At 44.2% G+C, this 23415-nt stretch overlaps 1 protein-coding gene across 10 annotated transcripts in view; it reads right to left on the bottom strand.

Annotated features, from left to right (window-relative positions):
* LOC137429041 (diacylglycerol kinase iota) overlaps nt 1-23415 on the bottom strand; it is a 687154-nt gene that overhangs the window by 257099 nt on the left and 406640 nt on the right. For all 10 annotated transcript variants that reach the window (XR_013623429.1, XR_013623428.1, XR_013623427.1 and 7 more), the window contains 4 exons: nt 17207-17267; nt 15769-15882; nt 5073-5207; nt 1062-1140 (listed from right to left, as the gene is read on the bottom strand). Coding sequence is in view for 7 of the 10 variants with exons in the window: in XM_078777718.1 (XP_078633844.1) it covers nt 1062-1140; nt 5073-5207; nt 15769-15882; nt 17207-17267 (389 nt within the window). In the remaining 3 variants the exon portion in view is untranslated. The remainder of the gene's footprint in view (nt 1-1061; nt 1141-5072; nt 5208-15768; nt 15883-17206; nt 17268-23415) is intronic.

Consider the following 23415-nt stretch of genomic DNA (forward strand, 5'->3'; position numbering starts at 1 on the left):
TTTTCGATTATATAATTCCAGAACAAATAAAGACTTTTTACAATTAATTATATTCACCAGTTATATTTAGGGACAATACAATCCAAACTAGCTGTATGACAAGAGAGGCAGGGGACAAAAAAAATTGGAAGAGTTAACTTGCCGTTATTGATCAAGTTGGCTCTGGGCTGCCATCATTGTCTAATTATGTATTTCAAGCAAATAAAATCGCTTTGCAAGCTTCACATTGTCAATAGAGAACAAAAATGGTTTAACTATTGAAGAATTCTAATAAAACATCTGAGGTTAGATATAAATATAAGAAAATGAAGATGGAGCTAAAATGTTATTTTTAGTAAAATCAGCTTGAGAGAATGAATAATGGATGGCATCAACAGAAAATTGATTGAAGCTGATGTTCCCTTTATTGTAGCAAAGGAGGAAGATGGGATAGGGGAGAAGGTTGATGGGAATGAGGGTGCACATGGGGTGGGAATGACTGATGTTGACTACTCAAGAAATTGAGGATACGGGCTCAGGAGTTAAAAGTCAAAGGGACTGGGAATGGGGAAAAGGGAATAATAAGGAAACAAACAAGAAGAAACGAGAGAAAAGAGATGATAAACAGGTAAATAAAACAAAAACAAAAACAAAAAAGTATAAAAAAATATTTAAAAGTGTTCACTCCCACCCAATATCAACTTTCCTCATATACTGTACCTTCTTCCTATTTTTCCCCACCTGGAACATTTTTGGTTAATCGCTGAAACATCAGCTTCTCTAGCCTCGGTGACGTAAAATAGTCAGAGCGCCCAGTGACGGTGATAATTCGACAGATGTCAATGTTTTTGATGGAGTAGCAGTTTTAGGGTAATGCTTGAAATAAATCATCTTCTTATATTGGGTGATAGCATGTCACATGTCACAGTGTTTTTTTATGTTTGTACATAATCTGTGTTAGTTCACACATGACAATTTATTTTTCTTATTTTGGAAAAGAAAAGACCCTGCCATTAAAGCCTGCGCGCTATAAAGTATTTTTTTTAAGCAAACAACATTTTATAATAAGTCAAAAGACCTACCGCGTGACTCGTGGAACTCCAGTGTAACATGGGCGTCAAAGCCAAGGCTGAAGTAGTTGTTGAAAACGTCCAATGGGAGCTGAAACAGGAGAAAGAAAGTGCCTTAACTTTACGTCCAAGGCATCCACAAGAAGTCAAGTATGTGTTCTGTTTACACTATTTTTGAAATCTTCCAGTAGTTACGCTTCATCACATTCAACAACCCTAGCAATTTCTGGCTCAGCATACAAAATCTACACGTCTACAACAAACCAATGTCCTTGGATTGTGAGCACGGCAAGCTAGAACCAAGAATGTATGTTTATAACAGCAATCTTTGCAGCATGGCCAAATTCATCTGCTTCATGCTATTATGTCCAATTCAATGTTACATTTGTTTTGAATACAACAAAGAAGTGAAGACAAATACTATATATTGAAAAAACCAAAATAATTTTGGATAAAATTCACTTTTTTGAGACCCCAACCTGTCCCGACATGCTCCTCACACAATTATAGCCCATACATTTTCCTTCACTTAAATTCTCCTACTATTTTCTCTCCCCAATCTCCTTTCTCGTCTCTCCCAATCGTCCCCACACTCTTCTACTTGATTTTATCCCGATTACCCTCTCAGCCTGTCTCGATTTTCTCAATTCACCGACCTTCCCCACCATGATATTGTGAATGCGTTCACCAGCAGTGTACAAAATACCAATTACCAATAATTACAACAGGTGTACTAAACAACCGCTAATAGGGAACTGCTTCCTCAACCTGTGTGTGCTGAAAAGTTTCCGGTTTGCATAAAACAGGCAAGGCGATGGATGACCTTTTACGAGCTGTGTTTTTGTGAGCTACAAACCAATCCCTTCATCTTGCTTCATTTAAGCAAAACAGCATGTTCTGAGTCTTTATGAAGCATCACTGCGACACTGCACATTCAATTTCAGGCCTTTAACTTTTGGTCTGTCATGTCCACCTTTTCAAATGTTTTTTTCCACTAATCCCTTGAGTCAAAGCTTTCCTTTAATGCATTGAAGAAACCAAGGAGGGCTGCATGATAAAATACCATAAGCAGAGTAGGGGTGGGTGGGTGTTAATTTTAAAAATAGATTTTCCAGTAAAATCGGTGAGAGTATCAATTCTTATATTAAGGGTTTGTTGAATATTTCATGACAAAAGCTCAAATTGCAAAATGGTTATACCTTGACACTAACCCTAAAAAAAATAGTCTGCATCTAAAGTGAGAGGTGAAAGATAATGCTTCTTGGTGGTTTGCTGCAGGAGTGTTAATATTGAGCTTCACAAAATGGTTGCAGATGCCGTTACAAATAAGCAGACAATATCATTAATTTCCACAACCAAAGGTGGGTTCATCTCCACCTTCAAAGGTGGACGGAGGTTATGTTTTTACCCTTGAATCTTTGTTACTTGTGAAAACAGAAGGTATTTCAAGTATATTGATTGGTGTTGTTTGTTTTCTGTGAACAGGATATCTCAAAAAGTTATGGTCGAATTCAGCCGAAACTTGGTGGACTGGTTGAGTGTGTGAGAAGGAAGAGTCGATTCAATATTGATAAAGATCCAAATCTGGATCCCGATCAGAGAATTTTTAAGTGAATCTTCACCATTGAGTGATTGGGCCAAAAACGATATATACATATGATATTTCAAATAGTTGTGCATGGATTATGACAAAACTAGGTGGATGAGTTGGTTAGGTGACAAGGACAAGCTGATTAGATTTTGGTTCAGGTCCGGATCCAGCCAGATCCGACCTATCAGTGGGATAAAAACTGTAAAGGTAAACTGTATAGCCTGGTGGAGGTATTCTCTCTACCGAGTGCCGTTCTAGTTTTAATCATGTATCACATTGGATAACTTTCATTGTTTCCTCTATATACTTCTTAATTGCAACAGATTCGCATTGCCAAAAAGTAATTGTCATCCACAATGTTTGGCCCATAATTTTGGAACACCTCATGCAATTTTCAAATGCACTATTTTTTTATTGATTCTTTCGCTTTGAATATGTAATTGGCTCTTACTGCAGACTTATTGCAATAACACAAAGCTACAGTGTAGAACAATGCTGTTTCTCTGCTGGCAAGCATACTCAGTCCCAATTCCCAAACCATTACTCTGAGCATATATACACAATGAGCTGTGCCTGAATAATGGAAGTCTGAATGAGATTTTGCCGCAAATGTCTCCACATATACATTTTGAGGGACACCATGTTTTCTACGCATTACATAATCATCACTTGCAAAGGGAGTTGTTGTTGTTGTTGGTGTTGTTACATAGCCCCAGACAGTTCTCTCGAACAAGCCTGCAGCACAGAGACAGCCGATCGATCTCGCAGCAGCACCCCAGAGATCCCCCCACATTCATTCAGATCGCATTCATGAAGTCAGGGCCATGGCAGAGTTAGAAAGAGTTAGAAAGGCAGACAGGCGAGAGCAAGAGAGAGGGGGAGAGAGAGAGCAGGAGAGAGAGAGAGAGAGCAGGAGAGAGAGAGAGAGAGAGAGCAGGAGAGAGAGAGAGAGAGCAGGAGAGAGAGAGAGCAGGAGAGAGAGAGAGAGAGAGAGAAGGAGAGAGAGAGAGAGAGAGAGAGCAGGAGAGAGAGAGAGAGCAGGAGAGAGAGAGAGAGAGCGAGAGAGAGCGAGAGAGAGCGAGAGAGAGCAGGAGAGAGAGAGAGCAGGAGAGAGAGAGAGCAGGAGAGAGAGAGAGAGAGAGAGCAGGAGAGAGAGAGAGAGAGAGAGAGAGAGAGAGAGAGAGAGAGAGAGAGCAGGAGAGAGAGAGAGAGAGCAGGAGAGAGAGAGAGAGCAGGAGAGAGAGAGAGAGCAGGAGAGAGAGAGAGAGCAGGAGAGAGAGAGAGAGAGAGCAGGAGAGAGAGAGAGCAGGAGAGAGAGAGAGAGAGCAGGAGAGAGAGAGAGAGAGAGAGCAGGAGAGAGATAGAGAGAGAGAGCAGGAGAGAGAGAGAGAGAGCAGGAGAGAGAGAGAGAGCAGGAGAGAGAGAGAGAGCAGGAGAGAGAGAGAGAGCAGGAGAGAGAGAGCGAGAGAGAGCGAGAGCGAGAGAGAGAGAGAAAAGAGAGTAAAGAGACAGAGACAAAAGAGGGTAAGGGCCGGTCCATGGGACCGATCGGCACACTGGCCGTGACCTCGCTTCCCGGGCTAATCCAGGCAGCAGGGAAGAATGGGGAAGATTTGGCCCCCGACATGCGTTGGGGAGTAAAACCACCACGAAGAGGCATCCCCAGTAGTTGCTGCAAAGGGAGTTGTCAAGTTTCTGATTTGCTTATTTATTCTTCATATGTTCGGCATCATTGGGCGCTGAAGGTGCCCCAGCAATGCTCTGCGTTGGAGGATATGTTATTTATTTATTTGGCATGGGGGTGGTGTACTTTGAATGTATCTGTACTTGTCTGTTCCTCTTTTTTCTCACCTGTGGAATTTACTTCCACAACCTCTTCAATCCCATTCTTCCCTTCAAGGCAACAGTTAACAACCATCTCAGATCGTCCACAATCCAAAACCTTCCCCATTTTTTCTTCCCTTGCCAAGCCCACCTCTTTCCGTTTTCCCAGTTTTTCCTTCCATTGAGAGTTTGTGGTTGTATCAATCTGGCTCACCCCAGTGTCTTTCCCTTACTTTTATTCTTCGCCACGTTCATTTATCGATCCAAGCAAGTTTCTCTGCATTTTGTCCCTCAACACTGGGGCTAGTGCGTCCCCACCCGTTTTTCCTAATATAATTTGGTCCATTCTGTTGTAGCTGCTCCCAGAGCCTCAACTAAAAGGATGGTTCGGACAACCTATACTAGGTAAAGTGTTCCGCTTATGCCAAAGAATACAGAATTCCACTGAAGTCGTTTAATAGAATTCTCCTACATCTTCAAACAGTTGTTCAATTTGCTACGAGAAAAGCCTATGCATAGTTCAATACCTCCAACAAACTTTTAAATAATCAAACACGAGAATTTACATCGAAATTACACTTTGGTGTGTCGCTTCGACCTGTACACACCTTATCTGAAACTTCATCACCATCAGGTTCTGCATGAGGATTATGTCTTACGTCCAGGTTCCACCGATCCAGTTGGACAATGTTTCCATCTTCTACATGAGACAAGATCTTCGAAACTGGCTCATCTGTGTAACCCTGCAAGAGACATGCTCAAAGTTGTAGGTTGCTGGATGATTTTAATGTAAAAACACAAATAGTAGGTATGTAGAAAATATCCAATGATTTTCATTGCCAAGGACACACATTCTATTTATAATATCCATACTTCAATCAAATCAAGATAAACTTAATGCATCTGGACAAAAAGATGCCTCTGGATTTATTTTTTTTCGCTGTTAGAAAATGTATCAGCCAAAGTTGTTTTGCATTAAATTAATTCATGCAAAACACTTATGAAATTGCTGTTTCCATGGTAACTATTTTTTCTTTTGCAGGTATCATGCTGTGCATGTAATCTTTCTTGTTTTTCTATTTACCTTTTCTTTCTTTCTAAAATGCTTCTTTCTTTTTAATATTATATTTAACAAGCGTTACGCCTCGGTCCCCCGTCGATTAAGTGATGCGAGTTGACAAAGTGGAAGACGTAAGGCGGCCATCTTGGATTTTGACGTGGCGACGCAATTTTCAATAGCGTTCTCCCTTATGCGTAGATACACCCACACACCAGATTAGAAGTTGGTACTTCGCTTATTTTTCAAGATATTCCGCTCACAAGGTTCAGACATACATGGCGGCGGCCATCTTGGATTTTGACGTGGCGACCCAATTTTCAATAGTGTTCTTCCTTATGCGTAGATACACCCACACACCAGATTAGACGTTAGTAGTTCGTTTATTTTTCAAGATATTTTGCTCACAAGGTTCAGACATATATATAGTGGCAGCCATCTTGGATTTTGACGTGCCGACCCAATTTTCAATAGCGTTCTTCCTTATGCCTAGATACACCCTGTAATGAAATTGTACCTAAGTGGAACCCAGGTGTGATGCTCTCGGTAACAACTGAGAGGCGTCTATAAGAACTCGGACGACCGTTGCTCCGAGACACTCCTGTGACATTTAATCTACGATATGTAGACTCGGATGGTGCGTATATATAGAGAATCTAGGCTTGCTTGCATTGATCGATATTACTGAACTTTCTTATGATTCCATGGTCCTGATATATATCGCATGATTGTATTTCTACAGGATATTGCCAGAGATCGAATTGCCATTAAACCTACCTAAAGGACAATGTCGTGGGACTGATTGATTTCCACTACAATTAATGACAATTCTTCTCGCTGTCCAATCGAGACCAAGAGGCGAACGTGAACGACATGGCGGGACACCGTATGATTCAGGTGCCGCAATTTGCAGCCGACGATTAGGCAGCGGATGCGGGCGCGGAGCTGACACATTGGCTGAAAACTTTGGACAATCAATTCAAAGCCCAAGAAAACGCCGTCTCTGATGAAACGAAATTAGAGGTGCTACAAACAAAGGTGCATCATAACGTTTACCGGGCGATCGAACAGTACGTGACGTTCGATGCAGCCGTGACAGAGCTGAAACGAATCTACATCAAGAAACGAAGCGCGGTTTATTCTCGGCATCTGCTCGCGGTACGAAATCAACAGCCCACGGAGACTCTAGACCAATTCGCGCAAGAACTCCGGCGTCTGATGACCGAGAGCACACCGGAGGTATGTACACATGAACAAGTTTGTGATGATCTTGTACGCGATTCTTTCGTCGCGGGAATCAAATCCCCAGTCATGAGACAACGGCTTCTGGAAAAAGCAGACTTGACGCTCGCTGAAGCCCTTCGGCTGGCTCACATCTATACCCAAGCGAGAGAACAATCCGACGCATATGACCACTCATACATCACTGCGGGAACATCTCGGCAAGCTCGACCGGAGAGAGCAACCGCCGTGGACGCAGATGCAGCCACGGCATCGCTGCTGGAATCGGAGACTCCAGCCGCTCCCGAGGAGGACCCTGATCCGGGCTTGACAGCTGCAGCAGCTGGGGGACCAAAGCCCGGACGTAACGCTACGTGCTATTTTTGCGGGAATCGACAACACCCCAGGTCAGTATGCCCGGCTCGTGAAGCGGTATGTCATTTGTGCACGAAGACAGGGCATTTTGCGAAGGTTTGCCAAAAGGCGATGCGGGGCAAATGAACGCGCTCGACAATGAATGTGCTTATCACCGAGCCAGCAGGCCGAGCGAGGAGCGGGGCGCCTCGCCCGACTTTGATGAGAATCGCACCTCCTCGTGGGCCCCTGGCTGTGCACTCGACCTTGGTGAGGACCAACGCGCCGACTAAACAAGTGGGGCAAACGCGACAGAACGCGGCGCGACCGTCCTTGGCCGGCATTCTTCCGCGCTCCTGCCAACTGTCCGATTTGGCCACCCGAATGGCTAATGTGGGCTTTGAAACTCCGCGCGGGACACGAGCGCCACCCGAAGGCTGCTCGGATGAACTACAAACTCCTGCTAAAGCATGGAAACCTCGAGCCGGCTTCCAAACCCCACGTGTGACACGAGCGCCCTCCGGAGGCTGCTCGTACGACTGGCAAGCTACTGCGGCATGGAAAACTTTGGCTGGTATTGGATCCACACGCAAAGCGCAACCATCTCGCATGGATGGCTCGATACCTACAGGACCACCTGGCCTGGCTCGGGCTATTATCCCACTTATGATCGAAGGGATTTTTGCAAGTGCTTTAGTTGACACTGGGTCTACTGATAGTTATGTTGATTATCGGTTGGCGCAAAAACATGGATGGCCGATCCTTGGGACCAGACGTCGGATCTTTATGGCCTCTCAAGGGCTTAAGCTCAGCACAAAAGGGGAATGTCGATTGAAGCTTGTGATAAAGGGATGAATGTTTCCGGACGTGCATCTCATGGTCTTACCGGCCTTATGTGCAGATGTTCTGCTAGGACATGATTTTCTTAAGCAACATGGACGGTTGGAAATGGAATTTGGTGGCACTGATACGCTTGCTGTGTGTGCTCTTGCGGGAATGGAAATTGAGCCGCTGTCGCTGTTCCCCAATATCACCATGGACTGCACACCTGTAGCGGTTAAATCGCGACGCTACTCACGAGCTGACGCGCAATTCATTGCGGAGGAAACGGCCCAGCTATTAAAGGAAGGTATCATAGAACCCAGCCTGTCGCCATGGCGGGCCCAAGTCCTGGTGGTACAAAGTGAAGCGCATCGCAAACGCATGGTAATCGACTATTCGCAGACGATTAATCGATTTACACAGCTGGACGCCTACCCCCTTCCGGGGATGGACTCCCTGGTTCGACAGGTGGCCCAGTACTCGGTCTATAGCACTCTCGATCTGCGTAGTGCGTATCATCAAATCCCCATTTCCAAGGCCGACCGTATCTATACTGCGTTTGAATCGGGTCAAAGGTTATACCAGTTCACCCGGCTACCTTTTGGGGTCACGAACGGGGTCGCGTGTTTTCAGGGGGCTATGGACGACCTCATCACTAAGGAGAACCTGTCCGACGTATTGGTATATCTGGACAATCTTACGGTTTGCGGGCATGACCAGGAACATCATGATGCAAATCTGAAGCGCTTCCTCGAGGTCGCGCAGAGGTATCGCTTAACTATGAATGAGGCTAAATGTCGATACTCCATGCGTACAATAGATCTTCTGGGGTACACCGTGACCCATGGCTCAGTTGCTCCGGATAAGGAGCGTCTGCGACCCTTGCTCGACATGGCCCCGCCCTGCGATCGTGCGTCGCTGAAGCGTGCTCTCGGGCTGTTCGCCCATTACTCTAAATGGGTGCAAAATTTCTCCGCGAAACTCCGCCCACTTGTGGACTGCGAAGCATTCCCCATGAGCCTTGACGCCAAGGCTGCTTTTCATGGTCTTAAGTCAGACATCACTGGGGCCGCTGTGGCGACGATTGACGATACCAAATCGTTCATTTTGGAAAGTGATGCCTCGGATCATGCGATAGCAGCGACTCTCTCCCAGGGGGGGTGCCCGGTGGCTTTCTTTTCGCAAACTCTCACCTCCGCTGAGCGGAGACATTCGTCTGTCGAAAAGGAAGCGTACGCGATCGTCGAGTCGATTAGGCGTTGGCGTCCCTATTTGCTCGGACGATGCTTCCAAATCATCACGGACCAACAGAGCGTTGCGTTTATGTACGACACTCTGCATGCTCAACGCATTAAGAATGAGAAAATCACTCGCTGGCGCATCGAACTTGCCGATTTCTGCTACACAATCAGATATCGCCCGGGGAGGGATAACCTGGTGGCCGACGCCTTATCGTGGCCGGCAACGTGTGCGGGCCTCATATCTTTGGAGGGTCTGCGCGCTTTGCATAACACCCTGTGTCATCCTGGGGTGGCGCGTTTCGCTCATTTTGTATGATGTCGTAATCTGCCATACTCGGTTGAGGACATTCGCCAGGTCTGTCGCGACTGTACTGTATGTGCTGAACTTAAGCCGCGTTTTTATAACCCTCCCAAGGGGACGCTGGTCAGAGCTACTAGGCCGTGGGAGCGATTAGCGATGGATTTCAAAGGGCCGCTGCCGGTATCGAGTAACTCTCGCTACCTGCTCACTATCATTGATGAGTACTCGCGATTCCCTTTCGCTTTCACGTGTGCAGACATGACGGCCGCCACGGTTATACGATGTCTGCAGAACTTGTTTTCTATGTTCGGGAACCCGGCCTATGTGCATAACGATCGAGGAGCGGTGTTCCTGTCCCAGGAAGTGAGGAGCTTTTACTCCAGCATAATGTCGCTTCTAGGTATACCACCCCGTATAGACCGCAGGCGAATGGGCAGGTCGAATGCTTCAATGGGATCATATGGAGGGCCGTCACACTAAGCCTGCGGTCCCTCCGCCGGGGCCTGGATAAATGGGCTTGGTCATTACCTGCGGCTCTGAACTCAATCAGGGCTTTACTATGTACGGCCACCAACCAGACTCCTCACGAACGGATGTTTCACCATCCAAGGAGCTCGGGGAGTATCCGATCTTTACCTAGTTGGCTTGCTGAGCCGGGCCGGCCTACCTCAAACGCGCGGTTCGCACAAGCAAGTATGACCCACTAGTGGAAAAGGTGCAGGTACTCCAGGCTAATCCCGAGCATGCTCGCGTGATGATGGCGGGTGGACGCCAGTCCACTGTCTCCGTACGCCACCTGGCCCCTTGCGGGCCCATCGACCCATGCGGGGATATCGACGAACCAATTTACGAGTCTATGGACTCTTCCGTGGCTCCACCTATGGAGCATCTACCGACCTTCCCGTCGCCAAACGCACCCCTGCCTGTAGGCACTGTGGTGCCCCCACTGTCGCCTGCCTCAGGCGGCTACTCCGATGCGGGGGACTCCGGGCTTGGGGATGTAGTACCAGGTAGTTTCCGGACCCGTGCTGGCAGGGAAATCCACCGCCCTGATCGCTACGGATGGGCCGACTGACATGGACTGACATCGCTACACTACTAATGCTGCTGCGTGCTTGATTCCTGCCAAGCGGGAGTGTAGTTCTAACAGCGGGGAGAATGTAATGAAATTGTACCTAAGTGGAACCCAGGTGTGATGCTCTCGGTAACCACTGAGAGGCGTCTATAAGAACTCGGACGACCGTTGCTCCGAGACACTCCTGTGACATTTAATCTACGATATGTAGACTCGGATGGTGCGTATATATGGAGAATCTAGGCTTGCTTGCATTGATCGATATTACTGAACTTTCTTATGATTCCATGGTCCTGATATATATTGCATGATTGTATTTCTACAGGATATTGCCAGAGATCGAATTGTCATTAAACCTACCTAAAGGACAATGTCGTGGGACTGATTGATTTCCACTACACACCCACTCACCAGATTAGAAGTTGGTACTTCGCTTATTTTTCAAGATATTCCGCTCACAATGTTCAGACATACATGGCAGCGGCCATCCTGGATTTTGACGTGGGTTGCACCCACACACCAAATTATAATTCGGTCCTTGGCTTATGCACGCACGCACACACACGGATGGACGGACGCACACACGGACGGAGGGGAAAACCATAGTCCCCCTTTCGCTCTGCGGTGCGATGGGGGACAAAAATTTAAATACATCAGAAAACTGCATAAGAAATTGATTGATTGATTTCATCTGCAGCGAACACCATATTTTTGTATCTGGTCAACTAATTGGAATAATGAGCCAAGTAGCAGATGAGTGAGTTTAAAGGGATATTGATAAGCATGCTTACATTTGGACAATAAGACAAGATGGGTTAGGCTAGCAATGAGATGGCATACGGTACCAGATTTGGGATTCATCTTACGTGCAGGTCTGAAGAGAGGGAAGACCATTCATCTTTCCATCGTGTGATTCCAATAATGTCTGAAGAGAGGGAAGAGGCTGCTGCTGCCTATATGAAGGATGAAGGATGTCATGGCAAAGGGTGAGGTCATCAGAAAATAGATAAAAAGGATTTTCCAGAGAGTCAGAGAGATTGTTGATGAACATTTGGAATAGGATTGGACCCGATCTCATGTCTGACATCGAGGGCCTCCATCAATGGTTGTGAGAGTAGGAGCAGCATGTCCAAGGTAGATTGATCTGATCTGACTCAGAATTGGTGATCTGAGATGAGGTCATTAGAGAAAAGGAAGGATTTGTTGTCAACTGCGACTTTGGATTACATGACCTTGCTGATGATTGAAAGTAAGCTGGTAGGTCTGTAGTTCAGGGGATCTGTTTTGCACCTTGTTTATATAATTCTGTGATGTTGCGTGACTTTCAAGCAGATGGAGGATGAGCGAGGGCAGATGATAGGGTGAGAAGAGCTGAAAGAGGATGTCCAAGAGCAGGTCACATGGTTTATAGGACACGTGTGCTGATGCCATTTAGAGGTCCAGTTGCAGAATCAGAGCTGCGGGTTGCCAGAAACCTGTCCACCTTTTCAGGTGCAATAGACACAGAGTCCAGGAGCAGTTTGGTGTGATTGGGCATGGGGGATACAGAGAGTGAGGGTTTGTGGACACAACGTTTGGAAGCAAACACAGAATTGAGGCATTCAGCCTTCTCATGAGGGGAGTTGGCTGTGGTGTCATTTGAAGAGAGGGAACATACTCCAGAGACCGACTTAACAATGCACTCGGGTTTAGAGAAGGAAGACAAGTTTGAAATCCCAATCTTGAGGATGGACAGATGTTGTTTTCTGGCTCTCCTGTGAGTGGGCACACATTTGCTGCGGCTTTGTGGAATGATATGAGATTGCCTTCAGTCAGGTTTCCTTTTTTTTCTTTTTTAATGTTGAAGGCTCCAGTCACAGACTATATAGTCCTAATCAAGGCGAGGCCTTAAATATAAGAGCTGCATTGATAGAAAAGTGAAGAAAGAGAGAATAGTCTAAGAGTTTTTGAAGAAATAAAAGAGAGAGAATGTAAATGTGAGGAATGAAAATGAGTAAAAAAGTGTATGATGAAAAGTGTATGAAATTTGTTTGCAAGAAACAGAGATTAAAGCTAGCTATAGTAGCTATGGTTTGAGTTTGAGTTTCCAGGAAGTGAAGACAAGTTGTTTCTAGGCAACTGCCTCACTCCAGGATTCAGTGTACCATTGACGGGAGGATAGGTACGACAACTGAAGACGAGATGGGATGAGTCTGTGCATAAGAGAGAGCAGGTTTCTGTGGAAGAATTCCGAGGCTGAGTTAATATCAGGGATGGTAGATGAATGAAATCAGTTCTGTTGTGAGATGTCTGCTTGCAGACCCTGCCAGTCTGCCTACGTGATTGTCATGAGTCAATAAAAGCTGGTGAAGGAGAGCGCCCTGAATGGTCTACATCTGCAAGCTAAAAATATCAAGAAATTGGTGGTCACCCAGTACATCCATAGAAGACGTTCTTGATCACATGGTTGATATCAAACAAGTTCTAATTAAATTATTGTGCAGATAAATTGCTGATAGGCCTCCACAAACTGTTCATTGCATCGATACCATTCATTATTACAGCAACAATTTCCACCATCAATTATCGGCGAACAAATGTGTTCGAAAGCATATCTACACGATGTTGAAATGAAACCGAATACAAAAACAGAATCATGGTGGAAAATCATAAACAAGTTTCTGAATGCGTCAAAAGGACTTGTTGTCGATTTACAAGAAGAGGAAGGATTATCCTCGGACACGATATTAACAAAATTAGTGTATCAAAAAAATCTGCTTGAATTTAAACACAAATTGCCCAAACTCTCCTCAAACTCCCTCACTCTCTTCAATCCCACTCCACCCTCCAAGTCTTTAAAACAGCTGTTCACCACCATCTCTTATCTTCCCCCATCCAAAACCTTGATCTTTTCTACCCCCGCTAATTTCACCCCAATTCCACTTTTTTGAAATACCAACTTCTGTCCAGGAAGTCCTTGGTGTCCTTGTGTTTTATACTTCTCCCTCCCACCCCCCCCCCTTCCCATGCCTCCTCCCCCCCAAGCCCTCTCCCTTCCACACATCTCCCTGCTCTCGGATGTTGTGTTTGTGTGCTTCCCCTTCTCTCCCCATCTTGTCTTCCGCTCCCTCTTTTTATATATTTTGTTTGTCTGGTTGATTTGTTTGTGAAGTAAATGTTAGCGCTTTCACGAGCCTCGATTCAGTATACAAAAAAAAAAATCTCCCAACCCTCATAAAATACTCAAATAGTCAAATGAGTTAGAATTTGAGTGTCGAGTGTTTATTCATTCGAATATTATTAGAGCTGCTGCCTCATCAGCTATCAGACTGACTTAATGAACCCACCCTACACACAGACACATCGTGTACCATTGGAAAGCTTAATATGTCTATTTTAATGTGAGGCACGACGTGGAGTTCAAAAGTGGTGAGGTTTCCCAGAAAACAGGCATTAATTGACTTGGCTCCAACTTTCAAACATGAACGATTTACAACTTCATACATTTATTCACAATTTTTTTCTACTAAGTAAATCTGACATAATACGATAATCATCATCATTTATCCATGAGCTATCTTCATCATCATGATGATTAGCATTATCACCATCATCAAAATTGCTGAGTGTAGCTATATGTAATACAGACACAATTCTGCATGAGGTAGGTTATGCTGACAGCTTGTACAATTGGAGACAATTATTTCTGCTGGTACAAGAACACTGCATGTCTGGAATTAGATCAGATGCCATTGACCCTTCGAAGAGCAATGGCATCATTTCATCCTCCACCTTTTTCTAGCAATGGTTTAGTGGAGATCCAAGATTAGGCTTGGACACATGAGGTGACATCCATATTTTTGTTTGCCAAGAACCTCTTTTGACATGCACTCTGAAGCTGTCCTCGGAACCTACCGTTGAATTTAAAAAATTTTTTTTTAAATCTTCTTCTTCTTCCTAATCTCCATCAATTTAAACCTTTTTTATTTTTTTTTTGTATACAAGATCGAGGCTCGTGTAAGAGCTAAATGTTCTCTGTTCCCCCTTCCTCCCCCGGGTTTCTCTTGCACCCTGTGCACACCCTTCCCCCTTCCAGCAATCCCCTGCCACCAGTGTATCCACCAGCAACCCCCCCCTTCCAGTGAAAGTCCCAAAATCCAGAATCACTGCTCACCTCCACTCATTCATTCTTCTTTTTTTGCCCCACCTGTGGAACCAACTTCAACATTCTCTTCAATCTCATGCTTCCCTCCATTTCTTCAACACAGCTGTTCACCACCATATCAGATCACCCCCCTCCAAAACCTTGATCGTATCTACTCCCATCAACTCTCCCCAAGCCCCCCTCTTTCCAAATCTCCAGTCTTTCCTTCCTGAGAGTTTGCTTCAGTATCTATCTTCTCCAACCCGTGCATTTTCCCCTAACCCTCCTTCCCTCCTCACATCCCTTATTTGTCCAAGTCTGCCTTTATTTTGTCCCTCGGCCCTACTGTTGATATTTCCTCCTCTCTTTCTGTTGTTACTTTTGTTATGCTACATCCTGATCTATAGTATGTTATCGCTCTTCCATGAACCTCATCACTGCGGTTGACGCCAACAACTTTGTATAAAAAAAAATCATACCAATCAAAGACATCCAGAACTGTCTGCCTAGCTAAAGCATCCCCAGGAGTTGCTTCAAATAGGAATCCACCAAGATACGATATCCAGTTACCGCCAAGCTAAGTGAAATGCGGCTTTTACATCTTCTGGAAGATTCGGCATATCCAGGATGTATTTTGGCATCCACTTGGAATAATTTATTCTGTTGGCAGGGAAGAAGTAGGGAATCAAAGAACCAGCCATCTGTAAGTGAAGAACCCATTTTCCCTTAATGTGTCCCGATAATGTAGAAAATAGGGCAAAATGGAGAAGATTGTCATGGGGCCCACAAGGCTAACCCCCGCTCTAGCAGGGAAAATGGCCTTAAAATGCCTGTTGTTGTTGTTGTTGTTGTCCCTATCAAACGTTCATCCATTTTGAGCTCCACATCAGAGCTAATATCAATGCTGGTATGTTACTACCTAAAACGAGGTATTATGTGGCTTTGTGTAAGGTGTGTTGATTAAATTAAAAATCTAGAGCCCTTTTCTACAACATTTCACTCGTCTATATTGTACAGGAAGCTGTCTCACTTTATGTACCGTATTATAATGATATACACAACGTTCATAAAACTTTGGAAAAAGAAATGGTATTGATGGATTGCACTCACCCCTCCCCAGTTGAGGGTCCGAGCAAGGTCGTTGCCAGTGCCAAGAGGCAGCACTGAAACAGGTGGTTGAGGATTCAGCTGTAGCTCATCAAGAACTGAGAGCACCCAGCCTACCTGAAGAAGGAACCAATGGGTCATGCATTAAGTAATGAATATGGCTCACATTTTCAAGTCACCAGCAGTGAGGTGTGTTTAGGCAATATGAAGTACACATAGCAAATTAATTGTGGAGGGTGAGTTAAAGTGAGAAAACAAAGGTGGGAGCGTTGGAATGGAGGGATTATAAAAGTAAAAAGAAAATGGGAGCAGAAGTAAGACGAGGGGGACAGAACGAAGATGTATGGAACAGGGTTTGGCGGGGGAGGATAGTGGGATAGAAATATGACTTTTTTTTTCAAATGAAATGTATAAATAGCCACTAAGTTGTTGATATTATTCAGTATCTGAAAGTGGTTCAATGTTGATGTGGACTTTTATTGTACAACAAGTGAAACCTAAAACAGCACTCGGTAGAGCGCGTACCTCCGCCAGGCTATTCAGTTTACGTTTTGCATCCCACTGATAGGTCGTTTCTTGATCTGGACATGTACCAAAATCGAATCGGCTTGTTCTTGTCACTTACTCAACTCATCCACCACGTTTCGTCATAAGTCTTCAACAACTTTTTGAAATATTTTGCTATCTATCGTTTTTGGCCCTATCACTCAATGGTAAAGAATCACTTTTAAAATTACAATTCTCATATCTGAATCCCGATCCGGATCTTCATCAAAATTGAATCGATTCGTCCTTGTCAAAAACACCCAACCTGTCCACCAAGTTTCATCCGAATCCGTCCACAACTTTTTGAGATATCGTGCTATGTATCGTTTTTTGCCCTCTCTCTCAATGGTGAAGAATAACTTTTAAAAAATTCTCGGATCCAGATCCAGATCTGGATCTTCAAACCCAATCTAATCATTTCGTCCTCCTCACATACCCAACCTGTCCACTAAATTCCATCCAAATCCTTCCATAATATTTAGAGATATCCTGCTCACAAACACACAGTGGTGAAAACAATCTCTCTCCACCTTCGATGGCAGATATCATTCCTGTACCAGACTGGATGGTGTGATCACCTTGATTTTCCCTTTAAATAAAACTATGCCGGAAAGTTAGTTGAGCAGAAAACCTTGAGGAGCGAAAAGAGAAATAAATAATCTGCTTGCGTAAGTAACTAGCTAATGCAAAGGAGCTAAATTGGCCTAATTGTGTCTTTAATCCAATGCAGTTATAAAATCCTGAAACTCTTCCATTGTTGCTCTAAAGCTCTTCCAACATCAGTAATTTACAAAGAAAAATCATTCTACATTAGCTTCGCTTTGTGAATCTTTAAGGAGATGAAATAGCCTTACGTGCGTGCAATATTCCATTTTAGCTTTGGAGTTATACTTACTGTCCCATCCCCACCACAAGCCAGCACCCTCAAGTTGGGAACTTTGCGGTACATCTCCAATCTTGATGAAGAAGAGAAGGCAGATTTGTAAATATTAACGTTTACAAATGAATCCCAAAAATCATATTCAATGTAAATATGACAAATGAACCTGTATTTGATTCTATCAAGCGAACTCATGGATTTGTATGCTATTCATCATCTCTTATAATGTCTGAATTTTCAACACTTTCCTTTGGCCCCTTACCTGATCAAAATCCACCAATGCAATAACCTCAGTTTTCCACTCCCTCCCTTTCTCTTACCCTGTTAATCTACAATTATTTTCAAATTGTATTACATGAAAACCTATTTTACTCCCATCTGTTTTTCTTTACTGGTTTCCCCAAAAGCATGTGCACAATGTTGAGGTTCTTGTGTAGATGCATGTTGGTGAGGTCCCAAATAAAATCACCCAAAATGGTTGTTGGTGAGGACAATGGATTGGGATTCCAGATCTGATGTCTATATGTGACGCCAGTTCACTCAATGTATTTGACTTTTATTCCCTACCCTTGTTTCTGATGGTCGTTCTTAATTTTTGTAGGTCCATTCTTTCTCCTGTACTTACAATATTAAAGAAATTTTTCAGAAACTTGCACTCCCTCATGGCTACTCAGTTCATGTAATTCTCAAAAAGCCATTTTAAATAAATTATTTCCAACATCATTGAATGTCATTGCATCAACTTGAAAATGTAGTTCCAACCACATCAATTAAACACCAGTTAGCATTCTATCATTAACACGTTGACAAAGAACTATGAAGTCCCTGAAAATCCTCTCCTCTGATAAACATTCTCCGACCAACAGGAAATTATGCTTCTAATTAACTATCATCGGGTTGGCAATGTCTCAGCCAGAAGTCATTTGATATGTTTCCATGGACAGATGTTCCAATGATTATGGATGGTAGAGAAGTCTCCCTGGAGAACTTTCCTGCTTTTAACACATCCATCCATGCTTGGGAAGTTTTCTTCAAGCACAATCCCCACTTGCTTTTGAAAATTCATTTGTCAATGTTCTTGGAATACTTTTCTCACTTCCTGCTTAGCAGCTGTTGTTCTGCTTAGCAGGGCAGCATTTCTTGTCTTATTTTGTTCTGATGTACATCAGAATCTTGTACAATTCTACAGATAAACCTTTCTTTAACTTCAAATGTAACATATATGTATCAACAGTATCACCCCAATGAAAGAAAGTCAATGTCAACGCCGCTGACTCCTGACTTTGAAAACACCAAGTGCAATTCAGACATATGACATGACACATGCCATTTAGCCAATGAAAGATCTAAATGCTCATCTAATATATAAAGAAGAAAGGTTGTATCATTTATGCAATTGGACCCTGCAGGGACCAGTACAACTAAACTTTGCATGGCCTCCTATTTCATCCAGAGGAAGGTCGAGGGCTATGTTTGAATTAAAAAAATGACCCCAATAAAACCAGATAATTGGCCTTCAGGCCTCGATTGGGTCTTGTGCTAATACACTGCCTGGTTTTTTTCCACAGGAGCGAACGAGTAATATGTATTGTGAAGATCATATGTTGAGGTTGCATATAGTGATTTGGTGTCACCAACACAAATGTAATTATTATAGTGTTTACACGTGTGCCTGTTATTAAAAATATTACTTTACACAGGTTTATTATAACACTTCTGTGTTCAGGCCTCAGGCGAGTTGCTTCGACACTGCCACGATCAAGTACAGTAATACCCCGTTTAGCACTCAGGATACGTTCCTAAACATGGAGCGCTAAGTGAAACAGTGCTCTTCGGGGTCATTATAAACCATTACGTATATGAAAATGCGTTCCTGATAATTTTATTTTCAACCTGAGATATATAATACCCAGTAATTCATGGGTATAATAAACACAAACTAATACTGTACAGTAATGTATTGTTATGAATTTTGGGGTAGGGGCATACTGTATATATATTTAGGTAGATCTGAATAGGTATCATGCTCCAGTTGTCGTGGGAAGTTAGAACCATCTCGATGTAAATAAGTAGAGGACCTGTCTAGCCCGAATGTCGGATTAAGTGTGGCTTCGTCCCCATTACGAGGAGTGAGGCATGATAAATAGTTCTAGGGAATAAGGATACGACTCCATTGTATGTGAAACCTCTGTGATCATACCTGTGTCCCATATGGCATCACATCACAGACATTAGATAGGCCCATTAGCCACGAACATTGGGTGCATCGGAGGGCCGTGCCGAATATGAGGACGTTGCACGGCTGCGGAGGCGGATTGCACGCCTGCTCGCTTGCTTCGCATGGGGACGCGAGGCTCACCGCACACCGGTGGACATGGGCCCGGCAGCGCGCGAGCGAGAGGTGTCATCGAGGCCTGGTCGCGCCGATGGCCGAGCGGGTCCCAATGATCGGAGCCGTGCCGGACTGCACGCTTGGAGCCCGGACAATTCCTGACGACCACATCCAGAGACAGATAAGACGCACCACACAACGTTTTCTTTTATTCTCCATTCCCTAGTCTTGTATTTGAAGTGAAGTGTGGGAGCGCTCCATTAGAGGGGTTTAGTTATTACCGGCACGTTATTTTCCTGTCCCGATATTTATTAAATAAACCCTTGTATTATTTCCCCAACCAACTTTAATTCCGGTTTCGGTTGTGAGTTCTTTTCAAAGGGTGAAGACATCATCGGACCGACAGGTAAGCCGCGGCATTATCCCCCAAACCCCCCCTTCTCGTGTATGATCCGCCATTGAATTGATTGTCGCCTCGTTAAGCTCGATTCCATCCGTGGACGTTCTGTCTTCACAGAGCCGTCCACACGACAGTATCATGAATACACTTCGGAAGTTTGAGGTTTTGATGCGTGGGGATCCCGTTGATGGCTGCATATGCAGAGAGCGGATCCGAGCTGTCAGGGCCGTGACCTGGGATCAGAGCCAAAGCCCCGCCATTTCACGCTACCAGCCGACGAAAGGACGCCGAGCACAACTCGCCACCTGTCCCCGTGCCGTTTGCAGACATGACAGCGTGGCCCGGGCAAAGCGCCCTTGTCCGAATATTTATAAAAGGTGCATAATGGCGTCCGTCGCTTTTCCCCTCTCCCTCGTGTTGTTTTCACTTTCTCATTCCGTATCCGTCGATGTGATGCTGCAGACATGCTTCCTTGACATCACGTGACGCGTAATACGAGTTTTACCGACAAACTACATTTGCCATTTATTTCGCCTACGAATCAGTGATTTACCTGTACGCGCTTAAACAAACAATTTATTGACAGCTACCTGCAACACCTGAAGATCGCTCGATGGCCCGAGCTCGAGCATGCCTGACCGTCCAATTGGATTTCGTTCAACCGTTAATCTCCCAAACCGACGGTGAAAAGGACCTTTAAATGACGAGCCTTGTTATCGTTCGCAGTGAATGAATGACGGTGCCGGGCGGACGTGACTCGACCATTAATTCGCAATACGGTGAATGCGGACTTACTACCTACATAGGTTAACCCTGGGTGCCATTATTGCCAGGCTTGCGCAATGTCCCACCACCATCAAAACTTCCACGTTGAAGTTGCAGGCCATTTTCCAGATATGATGGGCGAAAAACAATAGAAAAAAAATTGCGAGACAACAAGAATGTATGCAAACGTGATTGAGGCAGAGTTTGAACAGAGAGCGAGCTGAGTCTGAGAGGGGAACCTCCATTGGCTGTGAGCGCGTACGGTATGTGTGAAGCGCTCTGTTTGGCTAAATGAATGTAAACAGTAATGGATGCTCTCAGGAAGTTGTGAGAGCTGGCGTTGTGCCTTGAATTTGGACTCGTGGAATTTGAGTAGTTTTAAGGATTTTCGTCATTTTTTTTTCAATTTCTGGTAAAAATTTAAGTAAAATTTGCAAGAACGTTATATTTTTATAACGAAACAGTGTTAAAAGGGGTAGCGCTAACCGGGTTATTACTGCAATGCATTGTGAATATACATTGATGTTATACTAGTACCCTACTACAAAGCCGCAATGAGCCGGCGAAGCCAAAGCCTCTTGCCACTATTTTACCCATCACTATGGCATCAGTAGGTTAGGTAGTTGGTAGTAGGTAGGTGTAGTAGGTACCGTACCTAGTTCAAAATGACACCATTTACATTCTGGATGAGATTAAAATTTATAAAATTTCCTTCTTGATTAATTCGGTGAATTCCGTCTCAACTTCGGATACTTCCGGCCGTGAAAAACTATCCCCTACGGCAGCGAGATTTCTAAAAAATAATTCTTCGTCACTTCTAGAATATTTGACGACGTTTTCAGCCTCCGAAACGCGGTAATAAGCTTTTTTGAAATATTTTTTCAAATGCTCGAATCTCATTGGTTCCGGTGTTTGGTGACGATTTTCGTTGAAGATAACCAGTGCCCATGCGGGCCCGGGGAACGAGGTTGGTCTTAAAGTATTTTAATTACAAATTAGAGGTGCATAAGATTGTGAATCAAACAAAGACGGGTGAAACAAACTCCTATTGAACTTTTTCTCAAAATTTTATGTATACTTCCGCATCCGCAAGATGGCGGCCTCCATGGAGCGATTTGGTTTTTGAAATATTTTTTCAAATGCTCGAATCTCATTGGTTCCGGTGTTTGGTGAAGATTTTTGTTGAAGATAACCAGGGCCCGTGCGGGCCCGGGGAGCGAGGTTGGTCTTAAAGTATTTTAATTACAAATTAGAGGTGCATAAGATTGTGAATCAAACAAAGACGGGTGAAACAAACTCCTATTGAACTTTTTCTCAATTTTTTATGTATACTTCCGCATCTGCAAGATGGCGGCCTCCCTGGAGCGATTTGGTTTTTGAAATATTTTTTCAAATGCTCGAATCACATTGGTTCCGGTGTTTGGTGAAGATTTTCGTTGAAGATAACCAGGGCCCGTGCGGGCCCGGGGAGCGAGGTTGGTCTTAAAGTATTTTAATTACAAATTAGAGGTGCATAAGATTGTGAATCAAAAAAAGACGGGTGAAACAAACTCCTATTGAACTTTTTCGCAATTTTTTATGCATACTTCCGCATCCGCAAGATGGCGGCCTCCATGGAGCGATTTGGTGCGTCAAAGCTTCGAAATTCTCAAAGGATTCAGCAAAATCTGGCTTTTCAACATAATACGTACGTGTTCATTCACAACACCGGCTTCGCTGGCTATTATGTACGCGAGCTAATAATGGAAACGGTGTTCCCTAGGTATGTTTCTCCCCTACCTCTAATCCTCATGATCCCAGGACGATCCGTCTGTTGCTCTTTTAACTTTAATCAACCACATCACCAAAATCGGCACAGTAAGATACCCGCCGGAGCACTTCTGGTGGCTTCACTCACGTTGATAGAGATAGCTCTGGAAAGGATCATTAAGGGCGCATTTCCCCTCCTGACTTATTATAACACCACAGTGTTCATGCTCCACCACATGTACTCCTCAACGTCTTTTGCGCGAAAATTACATGAGCTCAACAACTTATGTTAATTACTCAATTTTTATTATTTCATTTTATTTTGCATTCTCAGGTCATGAAAACGTACTTTGAGTGTAAGTGATCTATGTCTGGGCTACCAAAATATTTTTTGATTCTAACTTCGACTCAACTTTCAAGGGAACTCTCAAAGGAGCACTTCTGCAAAAAAAAAAATCATAACCTGCCTTGCTTGCATTATAAATACTGCCAAATACCACCAAAAGACCCCTGATGGGCAGAAAAAATCAGGTACAAGGGGAATCGTTTGCAGGTCAGCTGAGACTACAGAGGTGACACAGGCTCAGGTTGATGATCAACATACAAGTCAAGCAGCCTCCAAGTCAGCTGAGACTACAGAGCAGACACAGGCTCAAGTTGAGGATCAACATGCAAGACAAGCAGCCTCCATGTCACCTGAGACTACAGAGCAGACACAGACTTGGGTTGAGGATCAACATACAAGACAAGCAGCCTCCTGGTCAGCTGAGAGTACAGAGGTGACACAGGCTCAGGTTGAGGTTCAACTTGCAAGACAAGCAGCCTCTTGGTCAGTTGAGACTACAGAGCAGACACAGGCTCGGGTTGAGGACACAGGCTCAGGTTGAGGTTGAGGGTCAACACACAAGACAAGAAACCTCCAGGACAGCATTTTGGGCACACTTAGAAGGTGAAGCATTTCGATAGAAATCCAAGCGT

This window comes from Myxine glutinosa, chromosome 1 (genome assembly GCF_964187855.1).
Source record: "Myxine glutinosa chromosome 1, kmMyxGlut1.1, whole genome shotgun sequence".
Lineage (NCBI taxonomy): Eukaryota > Metazoa > Chordata > Myxini > Myxiniformes > Myxinidae > Myxine > Myxine glutinosa.